The sequence below is a fragment of the Balaenoptera musculus genome, chromosome 21 (genome assembly GCF_009873245.2).
Source record: "Balaenoptera musculus isolate JJ_BM4_2016_0621 chromosome 21, mBalMus1.pri.v3, whole genome shotgun sequence".
Taxonomy (NCBI): Eukaryota; Metazoa; Chordata; class Mammalia; order Artiodactyla; family Balaenopteridae; genus Balaenoptera; species Balaenoptera musculus.
In genome coordinates, this window is record NC_045805.1 from 34712658 (window position 1) to 34731571 (window position 18914).

Sequence of the window (18914 nt, forward strand, 5' to 3'; positions counted from 1 at the left end):
TGGTGCAGTGGTTGAGAGTCTGCCTGCTAATGCAGGGGACATGGGTTCGAGCCCTGGTCTGGGAGGATCCCACATGCCGCGGAGCAACTAGGCCCGTGAGCCACAAATACTGAGCCTGTGCGTCTGGAGCCTGTGCTCCGTAACAAGAGAGGCCACGATAGTGAGAGGCCCGTGCACCGCGATGAAGAGTGGCCCCCGCTTGCCGCAACTAGAGGAAGCCCTCGCACAGAAGTGAAGACCCAACACAGCCAAATAAAATAAATAAATAAATAAATAATAATTTTTAAAAAAATGAATGTTTTTGTAAACCCTATTAAAAGGAAAAATTAAAACCATATGACTTATCATTTCACAGTCACCAGATACTAGACTGACCAAAAAATATACTTCTGAAGAATTTTTAATTTAAAAATGTTTATGATAATAAGTAGAGTAAAAAAAAAAGGAAATCACTGTCTAAGCAAATTTCAGAATCTTTTCCTAGGTGTGACGCGAGCAAGATGGCAGAACAGGAACTCTCAGTTCTTGTTCCTACACAGAAACACCCATTTAACAAGGCTACACGGATTAAAATACCTTTACAAGAATGCCAGAATGCAGTCAAGAGCTAGCAGGACTCCAACTGAACAGAAGGCAAGAACAGCTTCACTGAAATAGATAAGAGGGGTATGAGAAGAGCAACTTCACTTTACCCCTGTCAGCCCCTCCCTGAAACAGGTCAGTGTGGGGAATGTGAAGAGTGGAGCATGCTTCCAACATCTTGGCTTTTTGCAAAGTTGCCTGAGGAATGGGTTTCTGTCTTGCTTCACTCAGACCTCTGAGTGAATCAACATAGATTGGATGCCTGGAGGCTGCTGAGACCAAAGGAAAAAGGTGGGTGGCTTGCTGCAGCTGGCAGGGCTTGTCAAGATTGGGAGAAAGGTACACAACTTAAGACTTCTCTCTTGGAGGGACAAAGAGGAGTGAAGTGTGCATCTCACATTCTGGCTCATCAGAGGGCTGCCCAAGGGAAATGCTATCAGTCTCGCCTGACCTGGGGCATTGATGGGGAGCTGGCATACTCTGGATGCCTAGTTGCCACTCAGAATAAGGGAGAGCTGGGTGGCTTGCTGCTGTAGAACCAGAAAACTTGCAGTGCCACAGACAGATATCAGAAAGAACAAAAATTACGAGCTCTTGAAAAAGAAACATGCAAGCCTCTCTAATTGAGAAGTTGCATGCACAGGCCCAGAGAAGTTGCACCCCTCAAAAAAAAGGTTACAGAGGCCCCCAGAATCTCTAGCCAAGTAGACTGATGATGGTCTTCCACTGTACAAAAGCAGTCTGTAAACACTGAGAGGTGGCTACCCCTTAAAATGTACAGATCCCAACACAAAGTTACCAGAATAAAGAAGAAACAAGTGGATATAGCCCAATCAAAGGAACAAAATAAATCTCCAGAAACTGACCCTAAAGAAAGAGAGGTATATGATGTATCTGACAAAGAATTAAAAATAACCATCATAAAGATTCTCAATTGGCTTAAGAAAATGATGCATGAACAAAAAGAGAATATCAACGAAGAAAAGATTTAAAAAACTAAAACAGAAATTTTGAAGCTAAAGAATACAATGACAAACTGAAAAATTCAATAGAATCATTCAACAGCAGACTTATAAGCAGAAGAAAGAATCAGCAATGGAAGATAGGAAAATTGAAATTATGCAGTCCGAGGAACAAATAAGAAAAAAGAACATAAAAGAGTAAAGAGAGCCTAAGGACTTACAGGACACCATCAACTGGACAATATACCTATTATCAGAGTCCCAGAAGGAGAAGAGAGAAACAAAGGGGCAGAAAGCTTATTGAAAGAAATAATCGCCACATACTTTCCAAATCTAAGGAGGAAAATGGACATCCAGATCCAAGAAGTCCAATCTTTGAGATCTTTGAGATCTACAAATCTACACAAAGACACATTATAATCAAATTGTCAAGTAAAAAGTGAAGACAGAATTTTGAAATCAGCAAGAGAAGAGTGATTTGTCATATTCAAGGGATTTCCTTATGATTATCATAGGACTTCTCAGCTGAAACCTTCCAGATTAGAAGAAGAGAGTGGGATGACAGATTCAGAATGCTGGCAGGTGGAGGGGGAAAGCCTGTGAACCAAGAATACTATACCCAGCAAATTACTCCTTTAAAAATGAAAGATAGATGAAGAATTTCCCAGATAAGCAAAAACTGAGGGAGTATGTTACCACTAAATCTGTCTTACAAAAAGTGTAATGAAAACAAATCAAGACTTTGAAATGAAAGGAAATGAAACAGCAACATTGGAAATATAAGAGAAAGAAGACGAAATACAAATCTCACTGGGAAGGTAAATACATAGACAAATACAGGATAATGAAATACTGTAGTAGCAGTTTGCAAATCACATCTAACTAGCACAAAAGTTAAAATAGAAAAGTATCAAGAACAACTGTAAACACAAAACTTGCTATTAGATATACAATATAAAAAGAAATAAATTCTTACATCAAAATAATAAGTTACGTGTGAGGAGGGAAAAGTAAAAATGTAGAGTTTTTGTGTGTGATTAAAGTTAAATTGTTATCAGCTTAAAATGGATGATCAGAACTATAACATGTGCTATGTAAGCCTCATAGTAACCACAAAGAAAATACTGATGGATGACACACAAAAGAAGATGAAAAAGAAATTAAAATATGCTTTTACAAAATATCAACAAAACACAAAGGGAGAGAACAACAAAGGAAAAGTGTCAAAAAAACCACAAAAGAGAGAACAATTTACAAAACGCTAAGAGTAAGTACTTCTCCATCAATAATTACTTTAAAAAAAATAATTACTTTAAATATAAATGAACTAAACTCCCCAATCAATATATAGAGTGTCTGAATGGATAAAAAAAATAAGATCCAACTATATGCTGTCTACGAGACTCACTTTATATTTAAAGGCACATATAGGCTGAAAGTGAAGAAAGGCAAATAGATATTCATGCATAGTGTAACCAAAAGAGAGCTATACTTATTAGAGACAAAATTGACTTTAAGTCAAAAACTGTAAAAAAAGACAAAGAAGGATATTACATAATGATAAAAGGATCAATTCAACAGGAAGATGTAACAATTATAAATACCTATACACCTAACATCAGAACACTCAAATATATGAAGCAAATATGGACAGAACTGAAGGGAGAAATTGATAGCAATACAATAGTATTAGGGGATTTCACTACCATACTCTCAATAATAGGCAGAAAATCCAAACAGAAGATGAACAAGGAAACAAAGAACATGATAAACACTGTAGACAAAATGGACCCCTAAGACACATGCAGAACATTTCATCCAGCAGTAGCAGAATACACATTCTTCTCAAGTGCACATAGAACATTCTCCAGGACAGATGACAAGTTAGGTTACAAGTCTTAACAAATTTAAGACACCTGAAATCATACCCAGTGTTGTCTAATCACACTGGGATGAAATAAGAAATTGACAGCTGAAAGAAAACTGCAGAATTACAAATATGTGGAAATTAAACAATATATTCTGAATAATCAGTGGGTCAAAAAAGAAACCATAAGAGAAATGAGAAAATACCTTGAGACAAAGGAAAATGAAAACACAACGTAACAAAATATGAGATACAGTAGAAGCAAGTTTATAGATAAAAAACAAACAAACAACCTAACTTTACACATCAAGAAATGAAAACAAAGAACAAACTAAGCCCAAATTAGTAGAAGGAAGGAAACATTAAGATCAGAGCAAAAAATAAGGCCACCCAGGTCCCACAGCCAGCCACCCTAGGACCCAGCCCCACCCACCAGCAGGCTGGCATTATCCCTAGGACTCCTCCAGGCCCTGCAGCCAGCTACACTGGGACCTGGCCACACCAACCAGCAGGCTGGCAGCCATACACAAGGCAGGGCTGGACAGCCAAGCAGGCCAGGGGTAGCCCTGCCTTCCAGTTCACCCACAGTACTCGACCCTGCCACAAAAGAAGGGCCCACGCAGCCTACATGGGGGGCACTCCTAGAACATATAGCTCTGTTGACAAGAAAGGAGTGTGCTCCTGGGCCCCAAAGAACAACTCCTAAATAAGGCCACTTCTCCAAGATTAAGAAATGTAACCAACCTACCTAATGCATAGAAATAAACAAAGAATTGGGAAAAATAAGGAGACAGAGGAATATATTCCAAATGAAGGAATAAGACAAAACCCCAGAAGAAGAACTAAGCAAAGTGGAGATGACAATCTACCCAATAAGGAGTTCAAGGTAATGATCATACAGATAATCAATGAACTTGGGAGAAGAATGGATGAACACAGTGAGAAGTTTAACAAAAAGTTAGAAAATACAAAGAAGAGCCAAAGGAGCTGAAGAATACAGTCACTGAAATAAAAAATACACTGGAAGGAATCAACAGTAAATTCAATCACACAGAGAAATGGAGAAGTGAACTGGAAAATAGAGTAGTGGAAACCATTCAAGCTGAACAGAACAAAGAAAAAAGAATTTTAAAAAATGAAGATAGTTTAAGAGACCTCTGAGACAACATAATGTGTAGTAACATTCTCATTATAGGGGTCTGAGAAGGAGAAGAGAGAGAGAAAGGGATAGAGAACTTATTTGAAGAAATGAGTGAAAACGTCCCTAAACTGGGAAAGGAAACAGACATTCAGATCCAGGATGCACAGAAAGTCACAAACAAGGTGAAACCAAAGAGGAACACACCAAGACACATTATAATTAAAATGGCAAAAATTAAAGATCAAGAGAGATTCTTAAAAGCAGAGAGATAAGCAACTATTTATGTATCAGGGAACTCCTATAAGACCATCAGCTGATTTTACATAAGAAACTTTGCAGGCCAGAAGGGAGTGGCATGATATATTCAAAGTAATGAAAGAGGGGAAAAAAAAAAAACCCTACAACCAAGAATACTCTACCTGGCAAGGCTATTATTCAGATTTGAAGGAGAAATAAAGAGTTTCACAGACAAGTAAAGTTAAACAGTTCAGCACCACTAAACTGGCTTTACAAGAAATGTTAGAGAGACTTTTCTAAGCAGAAAAGAAAATACCACAACTAGAAATATGAAATTTATGAAAGAAAAATTCAAACATTTATAAAGCTAGTAGGAAGGTTAAAAGAAAAGGTAGTAAAATCATCTATATCCACAATAAGTAGTTAAGGGATACACACACAAAAAGATGTAAAATGATGTCCAAAACATTAAATGTGGTGAGAGGGGAATAAAAGTGCAGAGTTGTTGGAATGTATTCAAACTTAAGTGATCATTAACTTAAAATAATCATACACACACACACACACACACACACACACACATTTGTTTTATATGACCCTCATGGTAACCACAAGGCAGAAATCTGTAACAGATACACACACAAAAAAGAGAAAGGAATCTAAACATAACACTAAAGATAGTCATCAAATCACAAGGGAAGAAAGCAAAAGAAGAAAGGAACAAGAAAGAACTACAAAAACAACCAGAAAACAACTAACAAAATGGCAATAAGTATATACCTATCAATAATTATTTAAATGGAAATAGACTAAATACTCCAATCAAAAGACACAGAGTGGCTGAATGGATTAAAAAAGAGAGAGACCCATGTATATGCTTCCTACAAGACACTCACTTCAGATCTAAAGACACACACAGAGTTAGGTGAGGGGATGAAAAAAGGTATTCCACTCAAATGGAAATAAAAAGAAGAATGCTGGGGTAGTAGAACTTACATCAGACAAAACAGACTTTAAAACAAAGACTGTAACAAGAGACAAAGAAAGGCATTATATAATGATCAAGGGATCAATCCAACAAGAAGATATAACAATTATAAATATATAGGCACCAAGACAGAAGCACCTAAATATATAAAGCATATAATAGTAACATAAAGGGAGAAATTGCCAGCAACACAATAAAAGTAGGAGTCTTTAACACCCCACTTACATCAATGGATAGACCATCCAGACAGAAAATAATAAGAAAACGCTGGTCTTAAATGATATATTAGACAAGATGGACTTAAAAGATATATATAAACCATTCCATTCAAAAGCAGCAAAATACCCATTGTTTTCAAGTGCACATGAAACATTCTCTAAGACAGATCAAACATTAGGCCACAAACCAAGTCACAATAAACTTAAGTAGACTCAAGCCATATCAAGCCATATCTTTTCACACCACAGTGGTATGCAACTAGAAATTAACTACAAGAAAATAACTGCGAAAATAAAAAACATTTGGAGGCTAAACAATATGCTAACCAATGGGCCACTAAAGAAATCAAAGAGGAAAAAATAAATGAATAAATAAATCAAAGAGGAAGTAAAAAAAATACCTGGGAGGCAAATGAAAATGGAAACACAACAATCCAAAACCTATGGGACACAGGAAAAGCAGTTCTAAGGGGAAGTTTACAGCAATACAAGCCTACCTCAGGAAATAAGAAAAATCTCAAATAAACAATCTAAGCTCATACCTAAATGAAATAGAAAAAGAAAAACAAACAAAACCCAAAGTTAGTAGAAGGAAATAAGTAGTAAAGGTCAGAGAAGAAATAAATAATATGGAGACTAAAAAAACAATAGAAAAGATCAATGGAACTAAGAGCTGGTTCTTTCAAAAGAAAACAAAACTGATAAACCTTTAGCTAAACTAATCAAGATAAAAAGATAAAGGATCCAGATAAATAAAATCAGAAATGAAAAAGGACAGAAATACACAGGATCATAAAGATATTACTATGAAAAATTATATGTCAACAAAATGGACAACCTAGAGTAAATGGATAAATTCCTAAAAATGCAGAATCTCTCAAGACTGAATCAGCAAGAAATAGAAAACAGGAACAGACCAATTACCAGAATTGAAACTGAATTAGTAAAAACAAAACAAAACAAAAAAACTCCCAACAAACAAAAGCCCAGGACCAGATGGCTTCACAGGTGAATGCTGCCAAAGATATAAAGAAGAGTTAACACCTATCTTTCTCAACCATTACAAACAACTGAAGATGAAGGAACACTTCTGAACTCATTCTACGATGCCAGCCTCACCTGGATACCAAAACCAGACAAAGACACCACAAAAAAAGAAAACTGTAGGTTACTATCCCCATTGAACATAGATACAAAAATCCTCAACAAAATATTGGCAAATTGAATTCAAAAATACATTAAAAGATCATACACCACGAGGGCTTCCCCTCTGCCTGCTAATGCAGGGGACACGGGTTCGAGCCCTGGTCTGGGAAGATCCCACATGCCGCGGAGCAACTAGGCCCGTGAGCCACAACTATTGAGCCTGTGCATCTGGAGCCTGTGCTCCGCAATAAGAGAGGCCACGACAGTGAGAGGCCCGCGCACCGCAATGAAGAGTGGCCCCCGCTTGCCGCAACTAGAGAAAGCCCTTGCACAGAAACGAAGACCCAACACAGCCAAAAATAATACATAAAATAAACAAATAAATAAAATTTTAAAAAAAAGATCATACACCACAATTAAGTGGAATTTATTCTAGGATGCAAGGATGGTTCAATATCCACAAAACAATCAATGATACACCACACTAACAAACTGAAGAATAAAACTCATGACCATCTCAATAGATGCAGAAAAAGCTTCTGACAAAATTCAACATCCATTTGTAATAAAAACTTTCAACAAAGTGGGTATAGAGGGAACATACCTCAACCTAATAAAGGCCACATATGACAAACCTACAGCCAATATCATTATCAACTGTGAAAAGCTGAAAGCATTTCTTCTAAAATCAGGAACAAGACAACAATGGCCACTCTTGCCACTTTTATTCAACATAGGACTGAAAGTGCTAGCCACAGCAATCAGGCAAGAAAAAGAAATAAAAGGCATCCAAACTGGAAAGGAGCAAGTAAAAGTCACAGTTTGCAGATGATACTATATTTAGAAAATCCTAAAGATGACAACAAAAAACTATTAGAACTAATAAATTAATTCAGTAAAGTTACAGGATACAAAATCAATTTTGTGTTTCTTTACACTAACAACAAACTAATAGAAAGAGAAATTAAGAAAACAACCACTAACAATTGCAACAAAAAGGATAAATATCTCAGAATAAATCTAGGGAAAAGATAGGAAAAGAGCGCTTCTTCAATAAACGTTGCTGGGAAAACTGGACAGTTACATTCCAAAGAATTAAACTGGACTACTTTCTCACAACCTATAAAAAATAAACTCAAAATGGGTTAAAGACTTGAATGGAAGACATAAATCATAAAATTCCTAGAAGAAAACATAGGCAGTATGCTCTTTGACATTGGTCTAAGCAATATTTTTTGGATACGTCTCCTCAGGCAAGGGAAAGAAATGCAAAAATAAACAAATGGCACAACATCAAACGAAAAAGCTTTTGCACAATTAAGAAAACTATTAATAAAATGAAAAGGCAGTCTACTAAATCAGAGAAGATCTCTGAAGCAATAATATCTGATAAGGGGTTAATATCCTAAATATACAAAGTTTCCATATAATTCAACATCAAAACAAAATAAAACAAGCTGATGAAATTATGGGCAGAGGACTTAAATAGACATTTTCCAAAGAAGACACAAATGGCCAACAGATGGATGAAAACATGCTCAACATCACTAATCATCAGGGAAATGCAAATCAAGACTACAATGAGATATTACATCATACCTGTCAGAATGGCTGTAATCCAAAAGACAATAAACAATGTGTTGGCAAGGATGTGGAGATAGGAATCCTTGTGCACTGTTGGCAGGAATGTAAACTGGTGCAGCCACTATGGAAAACAGTTTGGATATCCCTCAAAATTTAAAAAACAGAACTACCATAAGATCCAGCAATTCCATTTCTGGGTATTTTTCTGAAGAAAACAAAAATGCTATTTTAAAAAGATTCATGCACCCCTATGTTCATCGCAGCATTATTTACAATAGCCAAGATATGGAAGCAACCTAAATGTCCACTGATAGATGAATGTGGCATATATACATTTATAACAGAATACTACTCAGCAATAGAAAAGAATGAAATCTTGCCACTTGTGATAACATGGATGGACCTAGAGGTTATTATGCTAAGTGAAATAAGTCAGAGAAAGACAAACACCACATGATTTCACTTGTATGTACAATCTAAAAAACAAAACAAACAACAAAACAGAAAGAGTCATAGATACAGAGTACAAACAACTGGTTGCCAGAGAGAGGAGGGTGGAGGGATGAATGAAATAGGTGAGGGAGATTAAGAGGTACACACTTGGGCTTCCCTGGTGGCGCAGTGGTTGGGAGTCTGCCTGCTAATGCAGGGGACACGGGTTCGAGCCCTGGTCTGGGAAGATCCCACATGCCACGGAGCAACTGGGCCCGTGAGCCACAACTACTGAGCCTGCGCGTCTGGAGCCTGTGCCCCGCAACGGGAGGGGCCGCGATAGTGAAAGGCCCGCGCACCGCGATGAAGAGCGGTCCCCGCACCGCGATGAAGAGTGGCCCCCACTTGCCGCAACTAGAGAAAGCCCTCGCGCGAACCGAGGACCCAGCACAGCCAAAATTAAATAAATAAATAAAAATAAAAGTAGCTATAAAAAAAAAAAAATAAAAAGAAAAAAAAAAAAAAAAAAAAAAAAAAGAGGTACACACTTTTGTTACCAAATAAATGAGTCACAAGGATTAAATGTACAGCATAGGGAATACAGTTAATAATAATATAATAACTTTATATGGTGACAGACGGTAACTAGACTTATTGTGGTGTTCATTTTGTAATATATAAAAAATATCGAATCACTATGTTGTGTACCAGAAGCTAACATAGTGTTGTAGGTCAATTATACTTAAGTTAAAAAAAAAAAGAAAAATAATAAATGGGAGAAGAACCGCAAAAAAACAGGATAGCAAACAATATTCGTCAAAGTTGCTCAGAGATCCTTTTTTAAAATGTTGGTGTGCCACATGCTAGGACACAGATCCAATTATTAGGGAGTTTACGTAGCTTCAGTGTAGCCCTTGTTAGCAAGTGGACTTTACATACATAAAGGATTCATATCAACATAACAATAAGAAAAATAATAAACATTTTGCATCAACAGTGTGAAATTCTGAAGACATAAGCTGGGATACTGATCATGATGCTAATTTTTGCTAAATATTTCAAGTTTGGTACAAAGTAGAACTATATTTTTGGGCTTGCCTGGTGGTGCAGTGATTGAGAGCCTGCCTGCCAATGCAGGGGACGTGGGTTCGAGCCCTGGTCCGGGAAGATCCCACATACCGTGGAGCAGCTGGGCCCGTGCGCCACAGCTGCTGAGCCTGCGCTCTGGAGCCGGTGGGCCAGAGCTGCTGAGCCCACGTGCCACAACTACGGAAGCCCGCATGCCTAGAGCCCATGCTCCACAATGGGAGAGGCCACCGCAATGAGAAGCCCGCACACCACAACGAAGAGTGGCCCCCACTTGCTGAAGCTAGAGAGAGCCCACGAGCGGCAATGAAGACCCAGTGCAGCCAAAAATAAATAAATTTAAAAAAAGAACTATATTTTTAAAACAAGCATTTGAGATAATTTGTCCTAAAAACAAAAACCTATCTTTATGTGTTAAAATAAAAAAAATTTAAATGCAGTAATTTTGACTGATTTACAAGTAATAATGTCTTAGATGTGAAAACACTAATTTTAGTATCATACCTCAAGGGCGATTATCTTTCCTTAGTTATCTTAAAAACCTATTTGCAATAGAAGAAAAGAGTAAATCTTCAAAACGTCAGCAGCTCAAATAAAATTCACTTCCCTCAAAAAATAAAGATTAGTACAGAAATAAATGAAATAGAGACCAGAAAAACAGTAGGGGAAAAAAAAATCAATGAAATTAAGAGTTGGTTTTTTGAAAATAATAAAATTGACATTCCTTTAACTAGACTACTAAGAAAAACAGAGAGAAGACTCAAATAAATAAAATCAGAAATGAAGGATGAGACATTACAACTAATGTCAGAGAAATAAAAAGATTATAAGAAAGAACTATGAACAATTATACACCAACAAATTGGACAATCTAGAAGAAATAGATAAATCCCTAGAAACATACAATTTGCTAAAGCTGAATTATGAATAAATAAAAATCAGAATAGACCTATAACTAGCATGTAGATTAAATCAGTAATCAAAAACCTCCCAACAAAGAAAAGTCAAGGACCCTTCAGCTTCACAAGTAAATTCTCCCCAACTCTTAAAGAATTAACGCTAATCCTTCTCCAATTCTTCTAAAATATTCAAGAGGAGGGAACACTTCTAAAATCATTTCATGAGGCCAGCATTAGCCTGATACCAAAACCAGAAAAAGATACTACAAGAAAAGAAAACTATAGGTCATATCTCTGATGAATATAGACGCAAAAATCCTCAACAAAATACCAGCAAACCAAATCCAACATCATATTATGAAAGGTGCATACACCATGACCAACTGGGATTTACCCGTGGAATGCAAGAATGCTTCAACTTATGAAAATTAACTAGTATGATAAACCATATTAACATAACAAATGTTACAAATCACATGATCATCTCAATAGATGCAGAAAAAGCATTTAATAAAAATTCAACAACTTTTCACATGATAAAAACATTCTACAAAGTAGGAATAAAAAGAAATTACTTCACTAAAATAAAGACCATATATAAAAAGCCCACAGCTAACTTCATACTCAATGGTGAAAAACTGAAGGCTTTTCCTTTAAGAAAAGAAACAAGACAAAAATGCCCACTCTTGGCATTTCTACTCAACATAGTACCGAAGTCCTAGCCCAGCAATCAGAGAAGAAAAAAAAATTAAAGACATCCAAATAGGAAAGGAAAAAGTAAAATTATCTTTGTTTACAAATTCCATGACCTTAAATACAGAAAACTCTAAAGATTCCACAAAAGAACTGTTAGAACTAAGAAATAAATTCAGCAAAGTTGCGGGATACAGAAGTAAATGTGTAAAAATCAGTTGCATTTCTATAAACTAATGATGAACAATCCAAAAAGGAAATTAAGAAAACAATTCCATTTACAACAGAATCAAACACAATAAAATACTTTAGGAATAAACTTAATAAAGGGAGTGAAAAACTTATACAATAAAAAATACAAAACACTGCTGATAGAATTTAAAGACACAAATAAATGGAAAGACATCCCATGTTCATGGATTGGAAGACTTAATATTATCAAAATGCCAATACTATCCAAAGTCATCTACCGATTCAATGTAATCCTTACCAAAATCCCAATGATAGTTTTTGCAGAAATTGAAAAATTCACCATCACATTCATATGGAACTACAAAGGATCCTGAATACTCCAAACAATCTTGAGAAAGAATAACAAATTTAGAATCCTCACACTTCTCCATTTCAAAACATATTTCAAAGCCATAGTAATCAAAAAATTATGGTAGTGGTATAAAGACATACATGTAGTCCAATGTAACAGAATAGAGAGCCCAGAAACAATCCCATCAACTGATCTTCCACAGGGTCCCAAAAGAACACAAAGGGGAAAAGATAATCTCCTCAACAAATAGTACTAGGAAAACTGGGTGTCCACGTGAAAAAGAATGAAAGTTCATCCTTACCATACACCATACACAAAAGTCAACTCATTATGGATTTAAATGTTTAAGCTTTGAAACTATGAAACTCCTAGAAGAAAACACAGAGGAAATGCTTCTTGGCATTGATATTGGCAATGATTTCTTGGGTATGACACCAAAACAACAGGTAACAAAAACAAAAATAGAGAAACAGGATTACGTAAAACTAAAAAGCTTAAGCACAACAAAGGAAACAATCAAGAGAGTGAAAAGGCCACCTACGGAATGGGAGAAAATACCTGAAAACCACATATATGATAAGGGATTAATATTCAAAATATGTAAGGAATTCCTACAACTCAATAGCAAAAAACCCAAATAACCTGATTAAAAAATGGTCAAAGGATCTGAATAAACATTTCTCCACAGACAACACACATATGGTCAATAGGGATATGAAAAAATGCTCAGCATCACTAATTGTCAGGAAAATGTAAATCAAAATCACAATGAAGTATCATCTCACGCCTGTTAGTATGGCCATTATTAAACAATAATTTTTTTAAAACAACCCAGAAAATAACACATGTTGACATGCATTTGGAGAAATTGGAACTCCTGTGCATTGTTGGTGTGAATTTAAAATGATTCAGCCACCGTGGAAAACAATATAGAGGTTCTTCAAAAAATTTAAAGTAGAGCTATCATATGATCCAGCAATTCCACTTCTGGGAACTGAAATCAGGATCTCAAAGACATATCTGCACACCATGTTCACTGCAGTATTGTTCACAATAACCAAGAGGTAGAAACAATATAAATGTCCATGGACGAATGAATGGAAAAGGAAAATGAAGTAAACAATGGAATACTGTTCAGTCATAAAAAAGAGGAAAATCCTGTCATATGCTATAACATGGATGAACCTTTAGGACATTACGTTAAGTGAAATCAGCCAGTCACAGAAGGACAAACACTGCTTGATGCCACTTATGTGAAGTACCTGAGAGAGTCAAACTTATAGAAACAGAGAGTAGAAAGGTGGTTGCTAGGGGCTGGGGAGAGGGGGAAATGGGAGAACTGCTGTTCATGGGGTATTGTTTGTCATGCAAGACGGAAAATTTCTACAGATCTACTGTATAACATGGTGCTTATAAAGTTGATAATACTGTACTATTCACTTAAAATTTTATTGAGGGAGATCTCACATTATGTTTTTTATCACATTAAAAAGAAAAAGTATTTCCAAGCTTCCCTTCAAGGTGGGAGCTAGAGTCCTGTTGGGCCCTGGGAGGTGGTGTACTTATTCCAGTCAAGACACAACTTTCCCATCTCCACGCACACAGAGCTAGGGAGGCGGAAGCTCTAGGGACTACCCTTCAAAGGTCAGAAAATATAAACTTGATACCAAACTAATAATTTCCAGACTTGGGGATTAGAAGAAAGGACCCTGACAGGAAATGGTATGGTCAAACACTTACCCAGGTAACTGGAATACATTTGCAGTGTTAAATACCAGGACTTGAATGAAAATGTGTTTCTAGATTTAGGTAGGATCTAAGTGAAGATAAATAACTAAATAAATGAGGGATAGAACTAATCTATAGTATAAATACCCATTGAAACAAGTGTTACCACAATCTGAACCTGAATAGACAATATGAAGTCTAACTTATCAACTTATATTCAACATTTCTGATTGAATATAATTAGAACACAGCTCATCCACTCCCTCTGATCACATACACTCACATATACATGTATATAATCTTTTATATTTATAAAATGTAATATATATACATACATACATAAATAATTTCCAAAACAATTTTTGCACCAGAAACAAACAAAAAAAAATCTAAAAGAGAATTTAGATATCAATTAAACAGTCTTTTGGGTGTTTGATGTGGCCTCTTTGTGCAAAGTGAATATTTTCTAGGTAACCTAATTATCACTTCATAAAGTTTTACGGGCTTCATTTTTTATGTATTTACTTTTACCTTTTGCAAGTAAAGAACTGTTCCCTTTAGTACAGCATAAAAGGTCTTCCATCCTCGCTTTCCTCTTGGAGCTAGAAAGGGAAAAAAAATTGAAAAATTTTATTTGATGGAAATTTGCGTTTTTCGAAGGAGAACCTAAAAGGTCAACATGGTGATTATGCTTCAATATTCCTGGTTCATTTGCTACCGAAACTAATAATAATGAGAACTAAAATTTTCTTGAGGCTTACTGTGTAGCAGGCAGTATTATCTCATTTAATCCTCACAATAACACTGTGAGGTAGGTACTATTACTCTTGTCTGTTTATAAAACTGAAGCACAGAGAAGTACTCTGCTCATGGTCACATAACTAGGAAGAGGAGAAGCAGGACTCTGAGCCCAAGCAGCAAGGCTCTGCGGTCTGTGCTCCAGTAGAGGTGACTAAAAGACTGAAAAAGCAAGAGGCATATTGGAAATACACATTTATCTAAGGGCTCACGAACCAGAGCCTTCATGGCTTCATCAAAGTTTCCAGGAGTCATAAGAAAAAAGTCCCGGAATATAAAAGGACTCCTCTTGGCCTTTCTCCCAAACATCCACCAGCTGGATTGTAACTTTAATTATTATTACTCCTGTGGCAATTTGTGATACCTCTGCGGCAGATCCTGCCGCCCTGTAACATAATATTTTTTTGTCTAAATGTCTCTTTCAGTAGACTGTGGATAACCTTAGAACAGCTATCCTTCATCTTCAGAATTCACAGAACCTAGTATAGTGCAAGGCAGACATTAGGCACCTTTATAAAAATTCTCCAAACTAAGTTTCTTCCGGAAGTCCTTACATTTCCTTTATTTATATTTTCCTGGAGTATAAAGTAGAATTTCTCTATTGACTTATATAAAACTTTACAGATTGTCCTAAAGTAAAAGCGCAGATTAGCAAAACAGTTTACTATTCATTCTTAATCTTGATAAAATTAAAATCTGTAACTGGAAAAGGTTATTACCTGAATACCATTTCTCTAAACATGTCTACCAAATATGTAGGAAGGGCCATTTATTCTTATTCTGTTATCAACTATTCGGCTGCCTTTAGGCTGTCTTTAACCTGGATGCCTGATTAAATTAGGAAGTGCATTATTCTTAAGCAAATCTTTTAAATCTCCTTTGACTGAAGAATCCTTAGGCTTGGAAACTAGGTGAATAGCCACCTACAGAACATGGGTGCTCCTGCCAATACCATACTGAGATATCCACCTGGCAAAAAAAGGACTCAAAACATCCACTCTGTAGGTTTCCAGGGGAAATAAAAAAATTCCATCCCATCTGTTTCCACCACGTAAGGTTTTAAAGTGTGTACTCAAAAATAAATGATCAAAAAATGTATACCATAATCTTCTTTTTTTTAAAAATTTATTTATTTATTTATTTTTGGCTGTGTTGGGTCTTCGTTGCTGCACGTGGGCTTTCTCTAGTTGCGGCGAGTGGGGGCTACTCTTCATTGCGGCGTGGGGGCTTCTCATTGTGGTGGCTTCTCTTGTTACGGAGCACAGGCTCTAGGCGTGTGGGCTTCAGTAGTTGTGGCTCGTCGGCTCAGTAGTTGTGGCTCGCGGCTCTAGAGCGCAGGCTCAGTAGTTGTAGCACACGGGCTCAGTTGCTCCACGGCATGTGGGATCTTCCTGGACCAGGACTCAAACCCGTGTCCCCTGCGTTGGCAGGTGGATTCTTAACCACTGCGCCACCAGGGAAGCGCCATAACCTTCTTTATAAAGAAAAACAAGTGGCTACTATAAAGAAAGCCATAGATCATCATATATATATATATATATATATATATATATATATATATATATATATATATATATGAAATAAATGTTGACTGCCTTTTTCAATAGATGTCAAATTCTGATCCGGGCCATGTGAGAACAGGGCACACACAAGTGGCCCCGGGCTGCAGGAGCTGCTGCAGAGCAGGACAGAGGCAGCTGGTGTGGTGGAGGTACCTGCTGGAAGGCAGACCAGCTGGTCTCTAGACCTTGTCTCAAACCTCTCCTCTCACCCACTAACCCTAATTCAGTAACTCCCGACCAGTCTCCCAACCTCTCAGGACTTCAGCTGCTTCATTTTAAAATGTGGATAATTCATATAACTTAAGGCAAAGCACTGGCTAATGCTGGAGAAAAACTTAGAGAAACCCTTCTGTTTTCTATAGGAGGAACATAGGTCCTGGATTTGAAAGGCTTTCCCCAAAGCCCTAAAACTAATTTAGTGGCATCTTGAGATTCCTTCAGTTTAAAGATTTACAAATCTAGTTTTCTGTTTTTCAAGTAGAAATCTAGTAATCTGTTACCAAGGTTGTTGCCCCAGAATCATAACCCTGCCCCTCTCTCAAATGCAAACCAATTGCTCTTATCTAAGTTTCAGGAGGAAGCTGCAAGGAGAAAAAGAAGAACTGGTTAGAACCAACTAAGCCCAAGATGGGGGAAGATTTGACTTCCAGTGACCTTGAGCCATATTAGCTAATCAACACACCCACTGGCACCAGGATAGTTAACAACTGCCATGACAACAACTGGAAAAGCCCATACAAGGACTGAAAAGGAGTGTTGCATCAGGTCCGGATCCAAACCACACCTCTATTCATGAATATTCCTCCCTCTCTTTCCAATTCCCTCCCTTTTACCTGGACCCTCCTATGTACATTGTGTCTCTGCCTGAATTGGGTTAAGAAGTTGATTTGGGGGGCTTCCCTGGTGGCGCAGTGGTTGAGAATCTGCCTGCCAATGCAGGGCACACGGGTTCGAGCCCTGGTCTGGGAAGATCCCACATGCCGCGGAGCAACTAAGCCCGTGAGCCACAACTACTGAGCCCGCGCATCTGGAGCCTGTGCTCCGCAACAAGAGAGGCCGCAATAGTGAGAGGCCCGCGCACCGCGATGAAGAGTGGTCCCCGCTTGCCGCAACTGGACAAAGCCCTCGCACAGAAACGAAGACCCAACACAGCCAAAAATAAATAAATAAATAAATAATAATTAAAAAAAAAAAAAAAAAAAAAGAAGTTGATTTGGGAACCAAGTTCTGGCTTCTTTCCATTCTTTGGCCGTTGAATAAAGCCTGTGCTGTCCCAGGCTCTTCACTGGTTTCGTTATTGGCTGTGTGAATCCGAGCAGAAAAAGAACCTCCTTGACGGAGACAAGGAGTCTCCACGCGGGTTAGGACCCCAGTGTGGGTCTAGTCCACCAATTTGGTAACAAATTCGTGTACATGTTCACAAAAACTTTTAACAGATCTTCATCTTTACCACACTAAGCCTCCTAGAAATGGATCCCAAAGACCTCTCCAACCGAACTCTGATCTCAAGTCACCTGTGGGTGACTAATGCTGAGTCAGGGAGCATTAACCCTGTGTGCCATGCTCTATTTTTCCAGCTCCCACAGAAGTGTAAAACTTAGTCTTGTTTTTGGTCAATTATAACTTAGTTGTTTAACGGACACCACAATGCTAAAAATAAGACACTAGTATTACCTCCATTTTACAGTGGAATTCAGGGAAGAAAGGAACCACTGTGCACTAAACAGGATGGGAAGGCTGTAGAGGCAGCCTCAGCGGCCCTGATTTTAAAGCCACACACACACAGTGTGGCTAGGGCTTTTGCACCCTTGGTGAGGCTTGCCACGTGAAACACAAGGGCTGGACCCCAGTGAATGAGGAGCATTGTCCCTCATAATGACAACTGTAGAGGGAGTTAAATCTGACATCATAGCACATACATTATTAAGTACAGAAGGCTGGGGAAAGAGCTATAACTGTAGTTACATAATGAACATGGTGGAAGGAATCAGTGAGGTTACTGATTGGAAACCAGATGTATCCTACTGCAAGGCTCTAACTACAAGGGTGGTAGCGGGTTGGTAGGTAGATGCATTTTAACAAATATCTGGGTGCCTACTGTGAAAAGGTATTTGCCAAACTTGATCAAAAGATACTGTTTTGTGCACTAGACTATGCTTCCACGGCTATTTTTAACATGCGTACCCAGAGTCCAAAGACTGCTTTCCTTCTTCTTGAAAATAAAAGAATCTTGGCGTATTTTAACTCATCAACTGTCTCCAACCTTACATGATAACAGTGTCTATTACTTCTGTCTTGTTTAATACTACTGAAGTAGACATTTTGTATAAATTGCCACTGTCTGCTTAGATTTTCCCTCATGTTTACTATAATATTAACTTTATTTGTTACTTCTGTAACTCAGGTTGTTTTTGGAGGCCATTTTCAACTACTTCTTGAAATCTATA

At 37.4% G+C, this 18914-nt stretch overlaps 1 protein-coding gene across 4 annotated transcripts in view; it reads right to left on the reverse strand.

Moving 5' to 3' along the window:
* The window catches only part of PSD3 (pleckstrin and Sec7 domain containing 3), a 550392-nt gene that overhangs the window by 59802 nt on the left and 471676 nt on the right, over nt 1-18914 (reverse strand). For all 4 annotated transcript variants that reach the window (XM_036838889.1, XM_036838891.1, XM_036838890.1 and 1 more), the window contains one exon: nt 14639-14709. In XM_036838889.1, coding sequence (XP_036694784.1) covers nt 14639-14709 — 71 coding nt within the window. The remainder of the gene's footprint in view (nt 1-14638; nt 14710-18914) is intronic.